Source organism: Carassius carassius, chromosome 31, assembly GCF_963082965.1.
Source record: "Carassius carassius chromosome 31, fCarCar2.1, whole genome shotgun sequence".
Classification (NCBI taxonomy): domain Eukaryota; kingdom Metazoa; phylum Chordata; class Actinopteri; order Cypriniformes; family Cyprinidae; genus Carassius; species Carassius carassius.
In genome coordinates, this window is record NC_081785.1 from 26251979 (window position 1) to 26271259 (window position 19281).

The 19281-nt window shown below is 37.0% G+C and overlaps 1 protein-coding gene across 2 annotated transcripts; it reads right to left on the bottom strand.

Moving 5' to 3' along the window:
• Positions 1–1270: 1270 nt before the first annotated feature.
• Positions 1271–15859, bottom strand: LOC132112134 (paired box protein Pax-1-like). 2 transcript variants are annotated; one of them, XR_009424899.1, is made up of 6 exons: positions 15658–15859; positions 14713–15333; positions 13636–13769; positions 13099–13309; positions 12137–12278; positions 1271–1780 (listed from the first exon to the last, which is right to left on the bottom strand). XR_009424899.1 is itself a non-coding variant. In XM_059519715.1 (5 exons), exons 1-5 carry the CDS (start codon positions 15659–15661, stop codon positions 12187–12189), a joined length of 1062 nt encoding a protein of 353 aa, XP_059375698.1. In that variant the 5' UTR covers positions 15662–15859; the 3' UTR covers positions 12047–12186. The 2 variants fall into 2 exon arrangements, 1 of the variants encoding a protein (XP_059375698.1); XM_059519715.1 differs by lacking the exon at positions 1271–1780 and having other exon boundaries at positions 12047–12278.
• Positions 15860–19281: the final 3422 nt, after the last annotated feature.

Below are 19281 nucleotides of genomic sequence, written 5' to 3' on the forward strand. Positions count from 1 at the left end.
TTTATTGGTTTTAGTTGTCAAAAACGTATATATTCTTTAGCTAAATCAACCCAATAAATCTAAACCTAAACCTAACAATATGTATTGATCATTATTAGTTCATGTTAATTAAGGCATTAAATAAAGTTAACAAATGAAACCTTACTGTAAAGTGTCACCCCGTTTCTAATACTCAAACCCCCTGTATTTTAAAGGCCTGTCAAAATTGATAAAGAACTCCTGCTATGATCTGGATCTAGCATACTGCACTCCGCATGAGGTGTAAGATTATCTTTTCTATTTGAACTTGTCTCTCTGATAACATTCAACTGAATTAGTCAGTCTACAGGCTTAAGCGGAGTGGAAATATTGAGATGGAGATTGAATTGGAGTAGCTGCACTAATAAGAGGACATGACCGCTTCTCCATGGCTGGCCACGCTTCGTGCTCTTCAAAGACTCGTGGAACCATGTGTGGAACTGCTAGGGGCTGTTCAGAGGACCGCATGTACTCATCTGTGAAAAAAACTATGTCTACATTGCAAGTGAGCAATGCAATGCATCAAAGCCACAACAGTGCCATAAAAATTAATTTGGGGTGGGGTGGGGTCACAATATGAAATCACACTGGAAAACATACTAGTTTAAATTTTCTCATAATATCACTTTTTTTTCACAGCTAAGTGAACAGCATGCATCTGCATGGATAGCGTAATGAATCAAACTGAAGTTAGAGAAAATATGCTGTAGATGATGGGAAACTACAATGAACTAAATAAATAAAATAATAATAAAATAATTTGCTCAGTAACACCCATTATAAAAATGGCAAAAATATAGTATTTCACCAAGTACTTGACTAGAAAGTGTTTAGAGAATATTTACAATGAATATTGTTGTAGCAATAAACCTTCATAATCTTCGGGAAGAAGGAGGCGGGAACTGGCGGACAATCAAATAAGAGTTTAATAATCAAAATAAAGACAAAACAGCGCGTCAGCCCCTCATGGACGACTGACGCGCACAAATAAAAAGCAAACACAAACTAAAATCCAGGCCTGGTCCTCTCTCGTCCGTCACTGTCGTCGCTCCGGTTTTATATCCCTCCATCTCCTCCGTGGGACTCGAGACCGGTGGGTCGAGCAGGTGTCGCTCATCTCCAATCACTCCACCGGCCTCGCTCCTGTTCCCACGTCTCTCGGCCCCGCCCCACTCGTCACAATTGTATTTCTGTTTCTGCCCTTTAACCACTTCAGTCATGTTAGCTGGCTATAAAAATCGATTTGAAACGAGCTACCCAAAAACCACTAAAAACCACATTAAAACCACTACACTAAAAACCACAGTTATGAAATGATGTAACTTTATTGCCTGTACAAAAACATTCACCAAACTTTTTCTATAAATATCTACATATTCATTTTCTAATTTTTACACAGAGATCATAGGATAGTCCATATTAAGTACAATCCTTTCACTATTACTTTTCTTTCTTTTCCTTTTTTTTTTTTTTTTTTTTTTTTCTTGGAGCACTGCATGGACACCAAGCTGTAGTTAATCGAGATATGTATGAGAGAAAGTGATGCTCAAGATTTCTGGGGAAATCAGGTAAAGGTTTATAGGAGTGGCATGCTGTCAAAAAATGATTAATATGTCCCATCCTTTGTTGTTGTCTGTTGCAGACAGGATGGTGGCAGTGTTCATTCCAAGCTCCATTGTGTACGTAGTGTTTCATGGCTGCTTGTCTGGTCCCGTTGGAAACCTTTTCGCATACTTCACTTAATTCAGACACTACCTCCCCACTAGCACAGAAAAATTCATTTGTCTGTGTGCACGTCTTGTATTTATATCACACATTAATCTCTTGCTAGCTTACCTACTTTATCTGTCGTCACTATAGCGCTGAGTTATGCACCATTGCAGTAAGCATTGTCTCAGCGTCTCTCACATAACCAGACGCACCAGTTGAAAAACATTTTCGTCTATATTCAGTTCATGCATTTTTACATACTGAGTGCCTCTGATGTAAATTTAATATTTAGGTCACCAAATTTAAGAAAAACTGTTGTATTTTTCTCTAAATTTTGCATTGACCTCAGGACAAAGCTACAGTAGTACGCTTCTAAAAATAATGATTGGCATTGATGATTCAATGAAGACCCTTAAACATTAATGAAACCATTCCATATGACAAAAGTTTTTTTTTTTTTTATAGTAGAAAAGGGTTCATCAGGTTCTAAAAATGTTCTTCACATTCTGGAAAAAAAATTAAAAAAAAGTTCTTTGGGTAAACTTTTTTTTTTTTTAAATCTTCAACCTTTACTGGCACAATATTTTCTCCTGGCCCAATTATAAAATTTGCAACAGAGGTCGATGTTCTGCTTTATTAACATTATTTAACTGACCTACATTTGCGTAACACACACACACACACAAAATAATAATAAAAATAAATAATAAACCAGACACAAAACCAAGACAGAACAGTGGCTAACCGCAAACAAAATACATACAGCCATAAGTCATCATCTTGTTTTCACCTCATAAGAACTGGTGCCAAAAATTAGTTCAGAGACAGTTTAATCCTTTGCCACACAGCATGATGGTAAATGCAGAAATATATGAGATGGCAGGAAGCACACATAACATATTTCAGTTCTTTAAATAAATCATAGATGGGCATCTTAGCAGATGATTAATTCTCTAGTCCCTGAAAATTAGGCGGAATCATGCTCATCTCCATGCATTTCCAGAGACCTGTTCACCAAACATATTGTATAGAGTCATTGTATCAGAAGCATGGACGCAAAATATTTTTTTCTACTTGGCAGGGCACATATTTTCTACTGAAGATCTCTGTGTCAGCTTCATGCGTGAAACATGACAATTTGTAGCTACAGTATTTGCATAACCACAGTTAAAAGGGATAGTTTGCCCAAAACTGCACATACTGTCATCATTTGTGCATCCTCAAGTTGTTCCAAACCTATACGAGTTTCTTGATTCTACTGAACTCAAAAGAAAATATTTGAAAGATTGTTCGTGACCAAAAAGTGGCTGGTAGCCACTGACTTCCATAGCATAACTCCACCACTCCCATGGAAGTCCATGGCTACCACAAACTGTTTGTTAATCCACATTCTTCAAAATATCTTTATCAAATGTGAGAGTTGTTTAGCTTCCTTGTGTAACTCAACAACTTGAGGGTGAGTAAATGACAAAAGAATTTGCATTTTTGGACGAACTATCACTCGAATGCAGTGCAGGGGTGCGTTTCCCGAAAGCATCGTTAGCCAACTATGGTCGCAAGTTCCGTCGTTACCAACGTAGTTCAACGATTTGGTGTTTCCCGAAACCATAGTTCAAACGAACATTCGCAAATTTTATCGCAAACTTGTGTCGTTGGAATTACAGCTCTCCACCTGTGGTTAGAAGCATAGTTCGTCGTTAGTTTGCTGTGTCGACGTCGTTGATTGCGCCGCACCTGGGCTATGTTCTATTCAGAGTTATCGACCCTATGCCCTATTCCTTTAGACGATTTCACCATCCACTTTTAATGATTTAAAAGACTTAAAGTTGTGGTTAAAGTTTGTTACCTAATTCGCCTTCTTTATTTTTATTACAAATGCAGTTTGAAACTATATAGCAACGCGGCCCTCGCAATTATTCTCCCTTCGAAGTGCCCTCTGGAAGCATTAATCTTGCCGATTGGAACACAGCCGCATCGTTTCGTTTGTGTGAAGAAACGGTGAGTTTGACGAGTGAGTTACCTTTGTAAAAACATTCCAAAAGACATATTTGTCATATAACAAAACAGTGTGTTAGAGGTTTTCACTTATATAAAATGTTAACACTCAAATCAAAGTAATTTTATAGTAAATGAATGTACCAAAATAAAGTAACAAAAATGTATAAATATGTGAGAGATTTTGTTGTTTTTACAGAATTATAAAATAGAATACTCTCTACAAATGTGTTTGTGTATGTACGTATATATATATATATATATATATATATATATATATATATATATATATACGTACATACACAAACACATTTGTAGAGAGTATTCTATTTTATAATTATAATATATATATATATATATATATATATATATAGAGAGAGAGAGAGAGAGAGAGAGAGAGAGAGAGAGACAGACAGACACACAGTATAGACACTGTTTGCAAAATTATTTTTTTGTGTGTGTTTTTAAGTGTTCATTTAATGCATATCAGCAAATAAACCAAATATTTAACAGATGTTATGTCAGATTAAATAAATGGTTTAAACTGCAATGGTGGCTGGATGCTGCACAGGTGACAGGAGGTATGGGTGAAGAAGATATCCTGTCTCCCAGCAGCCAGCTATCACCAAAGCCATGCATCCTCTTCAGCCACCTGCAAACTGCAAAATTGGCCCACACAAAAGAGTCATGTGTGCTTCCATCACCCATCCATGTATACATGTATACCTCCAAGGATCCTTCCATTGCAACAGGCCCCAGGATGGCCAAAACTTTCTCTTCCTCTGAGGGAGAGGAGGAACTGTATTGATACCCCATCAGTCTTGTTTGCTTCCCTCTTACGTGCCGTAGCCCTCCGTTTTGTCACAATTGCCCCTCCAAAAATGTCCCTCCATTATTCCTGACTTCTGTGTTTTGTTCGTATCTATAGCCAGCATAATTTTTTTGAGTGATTTCTGCACAGATTTTATTTTTGTCAGCATTTGTAATGCTGTTTTGCAGCTTTGAAAATAGCTGGACTTAATTATTTTCCCCCTCCTCCAAAAGAACTGCAATTTCATGCTTTGAAAATTGGGGTTTTCAGCTCATTTTCATTAACACATGGCAGAATGGCAAGGAGACTTAAATAGGAAAAATTTAGCACAATAAGCATCAGGTGTCCACAACAGTACACCACAGTTAAAAAAAATAATAATAATTAAATTGTGGTTAAGGAGCCTATATCAGTATTAGCTAAGAAATAGTATGTATATGAAATTGTGAAATTATTGACATTGAGATCAGAAAAGAGCACATTTTTAACTCCGTGTGTGTATATAATGTATTGCAGAACAAATGAATGATTCGTTATTACTTGACTCCTACGTAAACTTTTCAAAAGCGTAATTCGAGTCGAAGAAAAGATAAAATAAAACCAAATTACTGAAGGTGGCGGTATGTGCTCATGTCTCCCTTGTGCCATTAGATCGAAAAAGAAGAAGAACGACGGCTCAAACCAGCGTAGTTTGAACGATGGATCTGCGACACAGGTACTATGGTTTCGGGAAACAGTAGTGACTAGCTAGTTGATTTCTTTAAAGATGCATCGTACTATGGTAGTTAAACCAGCGAGTTGCATCGTTGTACGGGAAACGCACCCCAGAATAGTAAGAGACAATGTAACTTTCTTGCTGCTGTAGTTATTTGAATACAATCATCATTTAGGTATTTAGGTACTAAGATCAAAAAAAGAATCATTTGTTATATAGAGCAGTGGAGCAGACATGTTAGCCTACAAGTTGAACATGACAACAAGCAGCATTTAGGCTATGACTTACTATTTAGTTCCTGTTTGACGCTTTTTAGAAAACTGACACGATTACATACATTAACTAATCTTTGATTTCAGAAAGTGCAGAATTAATCTAAATGCAGCAGCGATGATGCAGACAGATTGACATTGACATTAAATAACTGTTACATGAAGCCAATGCATCACTTCCACTGGCTAGTAAGGACCATAAGAAGAGCACTTGTTTCTACAGAGCCAGTCCTATCTTTATTTTACACAATGGAAACCATGACAAATCACTTCGGGATAAGAGTACTGATCTGCCTCAGTAAAGGCATACCTCTCATTATTGTTTGGCTTAAAAGATTAGATTTGTTTCACCACTGTGAGTATCTGTTTAAGCTTGTTGAAAGCCTTTAGAAGAATAACAATCTTCACTTTTTTTAATTTATTTACAGTGCATATTAGTGTTTTGTAACATATTTATTTTTATTTATTATTTTTTATTTTACTTTAGATCTTCATTGCATTACTTGGATCTTACATTTGATAAGTGTATTCAATAGCATTTTTAAGTAAGATTTTATTTAGCTAAAGTTCATTGTCATTTATGTCATTATTACGAGATATACCCTGGAGATAATTTTAACAGAATGTGACGATTAATTGTTATCTGTTATAAGTACAGTTTTTGAAAGTAATAAAAAAAAGAAAAAAAAAAAGAAAAAGAGGTAAATTCCCATGATTCCCTTTACCAGAGGAATTTACTGGAGCCTGTGGAAATGTGGTTCCCTTTCAAGGGAATTTCAAACTGCGTCCTCTAGGGGGCACTATGGGGAACACCTCGTCGTGACCCGTGTCTGAAGCATACATTGAAAAAACACCAACCTGTTGGCTAGCTACAGCCTCTGACATCACTATCGGCGCGACTATAAACAGGCACCGGAAGAACACGTCATTCTCTTCTTCGTTTTCACTGACTGTTCTGTTTGAAGCGTGCATATGAAAGAACTGGTAAGAGCGATCTTTCTCTGTATATCATGGCGACTATTAGCAAGCGTTTAGACATTGTGTGCATCCGTGTCTGCGTTATTTGACACCCGATGACACACTCAATCTTTGCGTATTTTTTTTGGGTGAAGAGCACGCAGGCGATGTCTTTGAGGAGGCAATCGTTGTGCATTGTAAGCGTTTTTTTTTTAAAGGAAAAAGCTCCCCTCTTGTTCCTCTCTCTTCCGGAAAAAAAGAAAAAAAAGGCAGTCATCTGCTTCCAGCAGATCAGGACCTACCGCTGCTGAGCCACGGAGGAGAATGAGCTCGTGAGAATACAGGTGGATCTGTTTTAATGTTTTAAAGAGGGATTTTCCCTTTTGCGTTCGTAATAACGGCGGACGAGAGAGAGCCTCGGGAGGATGATGTTATATCTTTCACACTATCTGATACTGAGGTTAGTGCTCTGCTGGGTTTTTACGCAGGGAAAGCAGGAGATATTTGAGGATGGTGAAGAAGCTGAGGCTGAGCCTTCTCAATTCTCCTGTCCTGCGTATGTAGAGCTGTTAGAGGTTATGGATCGCACCACGGCAAAGTTGGACTTGCCATGAAAATGGGCTAACAAGATGACGATGTAAAGCCATTAAAAAATAAATAAAAAACCCTTGATGAGCGTTTTCTTTCTGACCATAGCCCTCCAGCTCAGGTGAGCCTTCCATTTCTGCATGATCTCCATACAGATATCAAAAAGAAATGAAAAAGGCGGTTTTCTTCTCGCTTCTCTCGGTTTCGGCATTAGAGTAAATCTGCCGACATTGAGGTTATGCGCGGAAGCGGTTATGAGGGGATGCCCCCTACAGAAAGAGCTAAAAAAAATCTTTCTGCGGGGGAGACATCCTCTCTTAAGCTCCCTCCTTGCCATCCAAGCCCCTTCAGAAATTTATCTGGCTTAGATGGCAAGACATATGCAGCAGCAGGTCAGGCTGTGGCTTTGTTACACACAATGGTGGTGCTTCAAGCATATCAGGCTGATCTGCTAAGAGACCTGGATGGAGGCAAGGGCCTTTCTCCTGATCAGGTAGCCACGCCGCACCACGGACCTCTCTCTATGCAACCAAGCAGGCCACCGCCACCATGGGCAGGACTAGGGCGGCCATGGTGGCAGCGGAGAGACGTCTGTGGATGAACCTGGCAGACATTGGGAAGAAAGAAAAGGCTTTCTTCTCGATACTCAGGTTTCACCTTCTGAACTTATCGGTATTTCCGTTGATTTCCGGGAGACGAAGGCGCACTCTGCTGCTTTCAGATGCTTCGTTCCACGAAGGTCCAGGTCCGAGCCTGAACAACATAGGCGTCCTGTCCTGTCTCGATCTAAGGATCGAAGACGGGCACAGAAGGCTAGTGCCGTGACTCGTGCTCCTCCCCCACCTGCGGGCAGGGGTAAGAGGAATTGTGGGTCACGTGGAGGTAAGCAGAACCTAAGGGATGTGATCCAGACGAGGCAGCGTTCCCGTCCAAATCAGAGTGATACCAAGGAATCTACTCATTCCCTTCAGGGATTTTTTGCTTCTGCTTTTATACTCCCCTTCCTAATTCCTAGTTCTTAGCTGTATCGTTTTAAAGGAATCTCTCCTGATTCCAAGCCTTCAGCTGTACCCTGGGCAGAGGCCCTAACAATTAAGTTGGGTATGTGGCCGTAAGGGGTACTGTCACAGACAGCCGTCTAAACGTCCCAGGGGCAACTCCCTTGGAAATGGTAGAGTTGGTACTTAGTGCTCGCCATGATTCTGGCCTGCACTCCCCTCAGCATGGCGGTGTGGGTATACTGTTCCCCATAGCACCCCCTAGAGGAGTGAAATGTCCTTGAAAGTGAACATCTCAGGTTACAAAGGTAACCATGGTTCCCTGAGTAGGGAACTGCATCCTCTAGCTCCCTGCCATGCTTCGGACACAAGCTTACTCAGATGAAGAAGTGAATGACATGTGTTCCTGGTGCCTGTTTATAGTTGCTCCGGTAGTGACGTCAGAGGTTGTAGCTGGCCAACAAGTTGGTTGTTTTTTCAATGTATGCTTCAGACACGGGTCACGACGAGGTGTTCCCCATAGTGCCCCCTAGAGGACACAGTGTCTCGTTCCCTACTCAGGGAACCAAGGTTACATTCGTAACTTGAGACACTTTTGATGCACTTGGATTCATCATTTTATCACCTGTGTTATTAAGTAAAAGTGACGTGACATGCAGCCAAGTATGATGACCAATACTCAGGATTCATGCTCTGCATTTATCCCATCCAAAGTGCACACACACACCGTGAACACACACCCATAGCAGTGTGCAGCCATTTATGCTGCGGCACCCAGGGATTCTGTGCCTTGCTCAAGTGCACATCAGTCGTGCTTTTGCCAGCCCGAGACTCAAACCCACAACCTTAGGGTTAAAAGTCATACTCTCTAACCACTAGGCCACAACTTTAAGGTGGCTTTCAGTATATGCTAAACATACAAAATAAATTATAATAGCATGGTCATGATATACCAGTTTTGTTTACATTTAGATTTACACGCAGTTAGTCTTTTGTATGTTGTTTGTTATTAAATGAAATTATCTGGTAATATGCAAGCAAGCAAACAAAAGATCTATCAATCAAAAAATAAACAAATAAATAAATAAATGAAAATAAAACATGTAAGTGTAACATAAGTTTAAAAACTGTAACACTATCACTGGGTCTTAACAGCACCAATGTAACAACAACATTTATGTATTTGGCAGATACTTTTATCCAAAGCTGACATTGCATTCAAGGAAAACCCATGGCCTGGCTGTTGCTACAACAACAATACTGACAAACAGATGACAATTCTCAACCTTTACAGCAGCATCACTATCTCAACTGTAAGCACAAAAATCTCTGTGATTGTTGTCGTGAACCTTTAATTTTGCAGACAAGTGCATTCAATGCAAGTAGTTATCAGACTACAGTTATAGAAGGTTTAAGCTGTTCAGTGTCAACGTGCCTTTACGTTTAGGGAAGTAAAAATAATTTAATGTAAGTCAATCTTGCAGAGGTTTTGCATTACATCATTAAATCAGAGCTCAACCAAAAGCTGCTGTCTTAAAATTTACCTTTTTAAAAATGGATTTTGCATCTTCTCCTCCAGTCTCTGCATATGAAACAACTGGGGTTTCTATTAGTTTATTTCAGTTTTTTTTTTTAGTTTTTTTGGAAAAGCAATAATTGAATGAAACAATTGTGACAATCATTGTAATAACCAAAGCATATAAATATATAAATTGGTAAAAAAAAAAAAATCATAGTCTTATTTGAGGTCCGTTGAAGAACTGAAAAACTGAACTGGAAAAAAACCCTGAAATTCTTTCTTATTCCAATACGAGTTAGGCTATGTTTAGGGGCTGCTCTGTAAGAGTTTTAAGTCCACGGTGTCATTTAAATATTAAAGTGTACGTATATACGGCAGGGACAGTAAATGCATTCATTAGAGAGTTAGAGGGTTTCAGGGACGTGTAACAAACACCTTTTGTGAAATCATCAGTCAGATTCTCTAGTACATTATTGCTACAGAAAACCCAGAAATTAACATAATAAAACTAGAACTATTTGTAACTGTTAATCTGGCGGTGAAAAACATCACTTTTTTACCAAAATTAAATGGACTGAAAAACATCCATCAGTGACACCGATTTTTTACATTTATCATCAATCAGATAACAATTGGGATGCCTTTTTTTCTTTCTTTTCTTTTTTTTTACACTTAGCCTACTAGAACTAGAACTAGAAAAACAACATTTTAGAAGCTTGCGTGAGTAGGCTATATGTTCCCTGTTGAACAACGATCCCACGCCATTATTCATCAAATTTAAATATTTGCATTGCATGCTTTAATCCTTTATAAGAATGTTTTGGCTAAGCTAAGCTCTTTCATTCATGCATTTATTTTATAAAGTCATTATTGTTGTGATAATGTTATTAACCGGGAGCATTCTCCGTTTTCCGTGAGCACGTTTCTATTGTTGGTTAATTGCAGTCACCAGTTAAGAGGTGCTCTTTACTGACCCACAGTGATGGGCACAGCATAACACGGGCGAGAGGCCTTTGGGTGTCAGAGAGGAGGAGGAAGAGAGAGAAGAAGAAAAATGGCGACTATATAACGAATTAATATGTCGGCCGTTGTTTAAAATGTCTGCTCCCATTAACCTTATTTCATTTAGGCACCGTTTGTTAAAAGCAGATTATAAATTCTCTAGTCCCTGAAAATTAGGCGGAATCATGCTCATCTCCATCCATCCAAGAGATCTGTTCACCACACATAGCCTACTGTATAGAGTCATCGCATCAGAAGCCATGGACGCAAAATCATTTTTTTCTTCTCGGCAGGGTACATATTTTCTACTGACTATGTATGTTTCAGCTTCATGCGTGAAACATGAAAATTTGTAGCTACAGTATTTAAATAATCACAGTTAAAGGGATAGTTCGCCCAAAAGTGCACATATTGTCATCACCGTTTGTTTAAACCAACTTCGTATAAATAATGTACGCTGCTTTATTTAGTTATTCGTTCATCTATTATTTCATTTTATAACGTGTTTAATGCATTTGTTCGAATCTATTTTAAAAAGGCTAACCCAATAATATTTTAACAAAAAGTAAACGTATAAAATAAAATGTCATGATATTAAAGCCACAATGTTTACTTTGTTGTATTTCAAATAGGCCTAGGTGTTTTCTGCTGTCCCGTGATGTAATGTAATGTGATTGTTTCTACTACTTCTTAGGCTTATGATGCTTTTGAAAAATGTAACCCAGATCCTTAAGTGCAAAAGAAAGAAAGAAAGAAAGAAAGAAAGAAAGAAAGAAAGAAAGACTATAAATATCCAGTAGCCATCAGAATATAGTTAAAAATAAAAAAATAAAAAATAATAACTAGTATAAAACGCAGTAGTTCCAGCAAAAATAATAATTGCGTCGAATACTATGCAAAGGGTTTTATACATATTACTTGAAGATCTGAATCTATATATATATATATATATATATTGCACCTTGTGGCACTGATCCGGCATCAATACAGATAGCATCACTGGAGGCGCCAAATGCGGACAAGCACCATTACGCTCAGTAGCGCACATGAGAAAACAGCAAACTGGCCTTATCACTCACTGCAGAGCATGTTGCGTGAAACACTCTCTATCTAAAAAAAAAAATACATAATAAAAATAATAAACTAATAATAATGATAGCTGTTATAGCACATACTGAAAGCCCTATACAGAATGAGCAGGGGGAAGAAAAGTTTGTTATAGAAATTCCCATAGCCTGTATCTTTGCGAGAATTTGAAGTGAAGTTAGCTTATCATAAAAGACAATAAGGTATATATATATATATATATATATATATATATATATAAATGTCGACTTCAAATGTTTTTTTTTTAATGCAATACCTTTATTTAGCATATTTACACGTGAATTTACAAAAATATACAACTACAGCTTTATTTATATTTACATTAACAATTTATTACTTTGTTCAAATAGAGGTTTATTTAATGTACACGACTATTTAATGTATCGCTGGCCACGGACTCGAACAAGACAACACCGTCGAAAGATGCGCATTCGATGAACTTACGGTTTGCGTTCTTGAAATGCGATAATTTCTAAACTGATGTATCTGTGTTGTTACGAGGACGAGGTAGAAAGGCTGAGTCCGTGTATATTGCTCAAGGCTTCGTGCTGGTGCTTGCTTAGGGTACTCGGTGGTTTTCTGTCTTCTGTGGAGGACAGGAGAACATATTTAGAGAGAAAACAAGTCGTAACTCTCCTCACATCCAATCACGCATTTTCTGAGTAATGTAAATCTAAAGGGTCGGGGCAAGACGATTCTCTAAAATGCATTTACTATATATATATATACTATATTTACTATATATATATATATATATAGTAAATGCATTTTAGAGAATCGTCTTGCCCCGAATATAAATATTCTGAAATAAATGTTTCTGAAATATATTACAAAATCATATTTGCCTAATAGAAATAGTGCCCAAAACTGACAATTTATTCTATTATATAGCTTTATTCATAAAAAATAAAAATAAAAAAATGCATAAATGCCTACAGTGAGTAAAAGGCAATAATTAATAGCAGAAATGCATTACACATAGGTCTGTTAATGAGGCCATTCATTCATTGATGCTTTTGAGATATACTATAATAGTTAGATCGCTTACGTTACCCTGCACGACCTCATTATCTTAAGAAATGTTATGTGCATGCCTAATGGTTTAGTTGAGAACACTTGTACCCTATTAGGTTTCTATATGAAGGTTGGAACCAATTTTATTTATTTATTTATTTCACCAGGAGTTGTTTCTAACTATTAAAGTGAATAATAATACAAATCTAGCCAAGGACGTTTAAGAGGTGCATACATATCTTAAAACTGGTTAATATTGTCAATAAATTTTAAAGTTAGTTAAAATGCCCATGAAAAATTTGCTCTATAAGCAATTATAGGCTACTCAAATCTCATCAGTAATGAACAACAGAAGAAGTTGAAGACTGATTTCCAAGTATGATTGTGCATACCATCTTGCACAGCATGTTTGAACCCCATAGAAGAATGTATGTCACTCGGGTGCATCGCTACGCCACCGCCAGGGTGGGAGAGGCTGGTGCCCTGGGCCTGCCAGTGATGCCCTGGGCTCACATAACTGCCTGCTGGACCACTGTACACGCCATACTGGTTGGAGGGAGAGTACGCGCATGCTTGGACATAACTAGACAAAGTCGAAGAAGACTGAAGAAACAGGAGAAAAACAAGCACAATAAAGACACACAAATCCCCCCAAAAACGTATACAAACAATGCATGATTGGGTAACACTTTGCAATGTCCGTTTTATAGGCTATTGTACATAAATATACGTGCAACAGAATCTTTAGTAAAACAGTGTATAAGCAGCTCTATTAAAGGAATTATATTTGGGTAGGCTACGCTATTAATTTATATCACACTTACTTCAAAATAACACCAAATTGCTAAATGAAATCCAAAGACATGCATATTATTTCTAAACAGATCTTGTATTTGAAACAATAAAATAGTTTATAATTGCTTTGATACCTGAGGGTATTTTATGTCTGCATCAGTAGCTGATTTGTCTATTCCATTGAGTCCATGAGCAGAGGTAAATGTCGCTCTATTCACACTACCCCAGTCCTCCATTTTTGGTGCGTATCCTTCAGCGCTAGCAAAAGCTAGAGGGGGAAAAATTATTTAAATGCATTTAACTTTTTGTTTTTGCTTTGTTTTGCAACCAACTAAATCAAAATTACTCCGAGAATAATAAGGTATTATACTTAATTATACTGAATTAATAATGTCAACGTAATTGAAAGATTTAAACTCTCTTTTAAATACATTCGACACAAATGTGCAGCACATTTAAAATTAATACGTATTAAGCGAAAATGCTAAGTATTATCAATTATTCGAGGTGACCAGTATTTAACAGTATTTTCAACAACGCGTTTTATATATAATTCATAGGATAATGATTTCTTATATATATATATATATATATATATATATATATATATATATATATATATAGCCTATATATATATATATATATATATATATATATATATATATATATATATATATATATATATATATATATATATATATATATATATATATATATATAATGCGTGATCACAATTTATTCGTCATAATTCACAATTAAGGAATAGACACACAGTAGTACGTATAATAAACGTTTTTATTATCTAAATCGATATAATTTGCTCATCTGAATATCTAATAAAATGTTTTAGTCTAAAATGCTATTTAACATGATTCAGTCAACATAAGTACATCATACATTTTCAAATCTATTTTTTTTTCATCAGCTATAAAAGCAGGTAGCTAAATCGTTATAACAATTGCAGGCCATTCTAAGGCCATATTTGTGTGAAAATATCTTAATAACTGGTTTCTAAATTTCACAAAATTAAACAATGTATCAATATTCAAAATTAATCTCTGTAATAATAACCCACACATTAAGTGATTGCACAGGCCTCGTCAGTTTGCTTTGTGTATGCATCATAAATCAAGCTTGAGGCTGAGGCCTAAGTAACTATTTGATGTGCACTTAAGATTTGTCTAAACCGATAGTCGCACACCAAGTCTCACCTGCAGGATCCATGAAAGCCCGAATACCCAGTATATTGCTGACCGTGTGCGCTGAAGGCCAACCGCGGGAAATGCTTACATGCCCACCCGTGACAGGGACACCGGGAGGATTGCTCATTTTGGTCCCGGAGGGAGACATTGCAGTGGGGTATGAATACGGGTAGTACGAGAGGCTGGACTGCGGAGGTGCTTGCTTGCCATTTTCATATTGGTTAGGCTGGGAGAAGTTTCCAATCTTGTTCCTTAATATCCTGCTGATAGAGCTGACCGAAGGAACGTTGTACTTGTCACATACTCCGTCCGCGAGAAGACGGTCCCGGATCTCCCATGCAAAAATTCCCGGGTCTCCTTGTTTGTACTCCCTTATGTTTTTTACTACATTTGGTGTCGTAACTCGTGGTTTGCTGCCACCGATTGCGCCCGGCAAAATGGACCCAGTTTCGTTGTATCTCGTAAGGATTTTACTCACACAGCCATGGGAGACCCGAAGCTGTCTGCTAATGTCACAGGGTCGGATGCCAAGCTGGGCTAACTCCACTATTCGTAATCGTATTGCATTGGGCAAAGGACGTCCATTGACAAAAACTCCCCCCAGCTGGTTCACCTCCCCGTAGCTTTGCTCTGTAAGAAACAAAAGGCATTCAACTTATGCTATAGAAAAAAGTGCTATGTGAAACAGCATGGCACATCATGTTCAGTGACTTAAGCAAATCCAATATTTTTTCCAGGAACATGGCGATGTTTGTCAGCTGAGATAATTAATATTATTGACCTAATAAGACAGTCTTTGCATGGCAGGCACCTTATTTGAATTATGTAAGTAGCCTACTCATAACCAAAGCAAACATTTGACAGTTCAGTCTGAAGCTCAACATTACAGTTATTTCTGGTCTAAATAAAGCATCTCTCTGCAACATAAATATGCAGATGTGAATGAGATCTCACCCATTTGCTCTTGCGATGCTTGTCTTTAAAACAGTTTCCCTTCAATGGCTGAACGCTCCAGCATTCAGTAAATTTTTAAAGATGTTCAAAAGACTTCGACAACCTTTTGTTTATTCCGGCTGCAAAACCTCTACATGCCAAACTTGTCTAGGATAGAATGGGATACGAATGATCATCTCCAGTTAAAGAGGGATCTGTCTGATCCCGCAGGGTGAAGTTTACTGGAGTCAATATGACGCGTCCTCCACGTCAATCTAAATGGTTACGCGGAGAGCGATGGGTTGATTTCATTGGTCCAGGATTCTTCGGGTAGGTTGCGTGTGTGCGCGTCCCATCAAGAAGTCAGAAATTAACTTTTTCAATACATTAATTCAGATTAGAAGGAGTGTGCAAGGCTTTGTTTAAACGTGACGCATTCTCAATACTATACGTTAAGCAATATACACTCTTAAAAATAAAGGTGCTTCACGAAAAATAAATAAATAAATAAAAACTTTTTTGTCCAAATGGTTCCATAAATAACCTTTAACATCTGAAGAACCTCTCTGTTAAACAAAAGGTTCTTTGTGGCGAAAGAAGGTTATTTAGATAACAGAAAGGTATAAAAGAGATGGTGCTTTAAATAACATTTGACTGAATGGTTCTTTGTGGAACCAAAAATGGTCCTTCTGTGGCATCGCTTGAAGAACCTTTTGAAGCACCTTTATTTTTTAAGAGTGTGTGCAGTTATGGAACGTGGAACTGGGCGTGCGGTCCAAGCAATAGAAATGCTGTTTATGCATCCACGTTTCGTGAAGTGCCTATATGTTATGAGAAAAAGTACTATAGGCTACATGTATTTGGCCCATATTCTACACGTTAAATATGTTATCTGTTAGCAAACAATCTGAATGAAGTGCTCCTTTGCAGAGCAAAAATAAATAAATAAATAAATAATAATAATAATAATATATAACCTATATCAAGTGAAAGCTTGACGAATTAGCCATGCGCCAGTACCAATGAGAATAACAATGAATCCCTGCAATACCAAGCTCTTTATTTGTGTATTCCATACTTCTGATGTCTAAACCATCACTAGCAATTAAACATACACAACTAGCTGTCAATTTTAGATTTTAATTAAGTAATCAAGTCTTTATGAATAAAGAGTAGAATATTCTTCCGCTTGAGATAAACAGTTTTTATTTTATATAGAAGCAATGGAAATGCTCCATTAGCGTGAGGTAGAACTGACAAGTTGTGGGAACAAAAAGACGAAGTGGAATAACTAAATAATAATAATAATAAAAACATATCATATCAAACTATTTTGTTATGCACATTAAACAGAAACGTAGCCAACGCAGTTTACCAATGCACATGCTCCACAATGCAATCGCATATTTGTCACAATTAGGCCTACTATATGAGGTATTGACTGAATTCCAAAGGCCAACACTATCACAGCATGCTCACAGGGTTTCCTGTGGAAGTAAAGAAGGTATAGTTTATTAGCTCACAAAATGTCACTTGTAAAAGTTTACAGACGACCCAATAGAACAAGAAGCAGTGTCACTATCCGTACGTGTGCAAGTTACAAGTCTCCAACTTCAACACATGGAGAACATCTTTCGAGACCATCAAACATTTGTGGAAAATGTTAAGGTAACTGTAACAAATCAGTGAGCAAAAGTGTTTAGTCTGCTTTTGTTGTGTAAGAAAACAAGACAGAGTGTGCGGGGAGAGTAGTATATACCGTAACAACAGATTAGTATTAGTGGGATCATATATAGGTGTTGCAAATATGATCACTACGTGTAAAAGGTTACCATAGCGAGGTGAGTGCTATGCGTAAAAAAAATAAACCTTTCAAAAGAGTACAACAGGCTTAAGTTGTGTTCAAAACTTATTAACAAGGGACGTATTGGGAGAAGCGAGCCAAAAGTCTCCCTCCTCTGGAAAAATTAGGCAATTACACTTTGTGGTCACATTTTGTGGATACACAATGAGGTTAGCAGGGGAAAAAAATTGGCTATCGAAATTTCCTTCAGGAGATCATTCTTGAAACAAGCAGACGACGAATTCACTGCATTGGTGTCTTGCACCGGATTCTCGGGTATGCAGGTTTTTCATACACAGCTTTACAGACTTTATTTAAATGGGAAAATATTGCGTAAACGAAATAAGTGCAAAGGACTGTAGGCTGTGACTGCTGTTGTGATGCATGTAGGTAATTCCACATTTTTTTAGTTTGACAAGTTAATACATGGGGAAATGTAAATAGTGGTTCCTTCCAAAGGCATTAGATCGGTGATCGGATCGAAAAAAAAAAAAAAAACCTGAACATATTTCGAAATAATTCATTTCGATCGCACAATTTTGATTTCTTTCATTCTTAATTTATTTCTCCGTGACTTGCAACGTATTTTAGGGGCAGATAATATAGGCTAGTGATTATACAGTTCACATTTTATCCTTACAGTTCAAATGCTGCATGCATTCCATAATGATAAATCAACATGGTGAAAACTGCATGTTTATAATACATAATTTGACATCCTTCTGTGCTATGATGTTGATGATAAATGATGTACTATTTTGAAGGATCAGTGTCTTTGATTAATTGCATCACTTTAATACCATCTCTTTTTAAATGTCTTTTATGAGCATATGTCAACTGTAACAGTATTGTTTTTGTCAAATGTATATTATTTTCATATTGTTTGGACATTTATTTAGGAATTGGCAATTGGCCACACAGATGGGTTTCTTTTCCCGTTTGAAAATTCTATCACCCCCATTTTCAACAAAAGCGTTATTAACAGCAATTCCGAATTGCTGTAGTAACGCTTATGTTGAAAATGGGGGTGATAGAATTTTCAAACGGGAAAAGGAACCCATCTGTGGGGCAATTCAGTAGATCATGTAGTTTTAAATAAGAAAGTAATCAGGATCAGATTTTTTTTTTCTGTCTTCAGTAGTAATCACACAGGTAACCAAGTTAAACATACCTAACACCTGTATGTCCACAGTTTCGCGCATTAATAGAATAAATAGAATCGACCAGCAAGTATACTGTCAGGTCTTTCTAGTTTGTTGGTCATATTCAAAGGCTTGTTTAAAATATTGCTAGTACCTGGGCCATTATTTACATGATCAGGAAAGATTAAATAAACCCGTTGAACCGACGCCTATGAATTCAAGCTGAATATATGTTTGTTGTGTTCATTTAGTTCGTTTGTATTGTTGATTATGATTTCACAGCACACCCACTCCCCTCAAATAAGTTAAATAAACTATCTAATTATCTTCTATCATTCATGTGCCTGTCATTTTCACTATTCGAATTCACAGATAAAGACCGATGCTTTAACAGACAGATAAAGTTATTTAAACATGTATCTCCCGGGCCTTTGACTTTGTCTTTAATCTCTTCTTTAACCAAAAATAAAATCCTTTTGGCGAGAAAATCTGTCAAAAGTCGAATTATCTCTGGTTTTATTTTGGTATAGCCTACTATTAGTTCTAATTCTTCCCCTTAATAGTAAATAATATTAACAACAATAATAGTAATATAAGTGATAATAATAATACATTATTAAAAACTTGGTTCACAACTTGTAACATCTAAATTAACTGTTT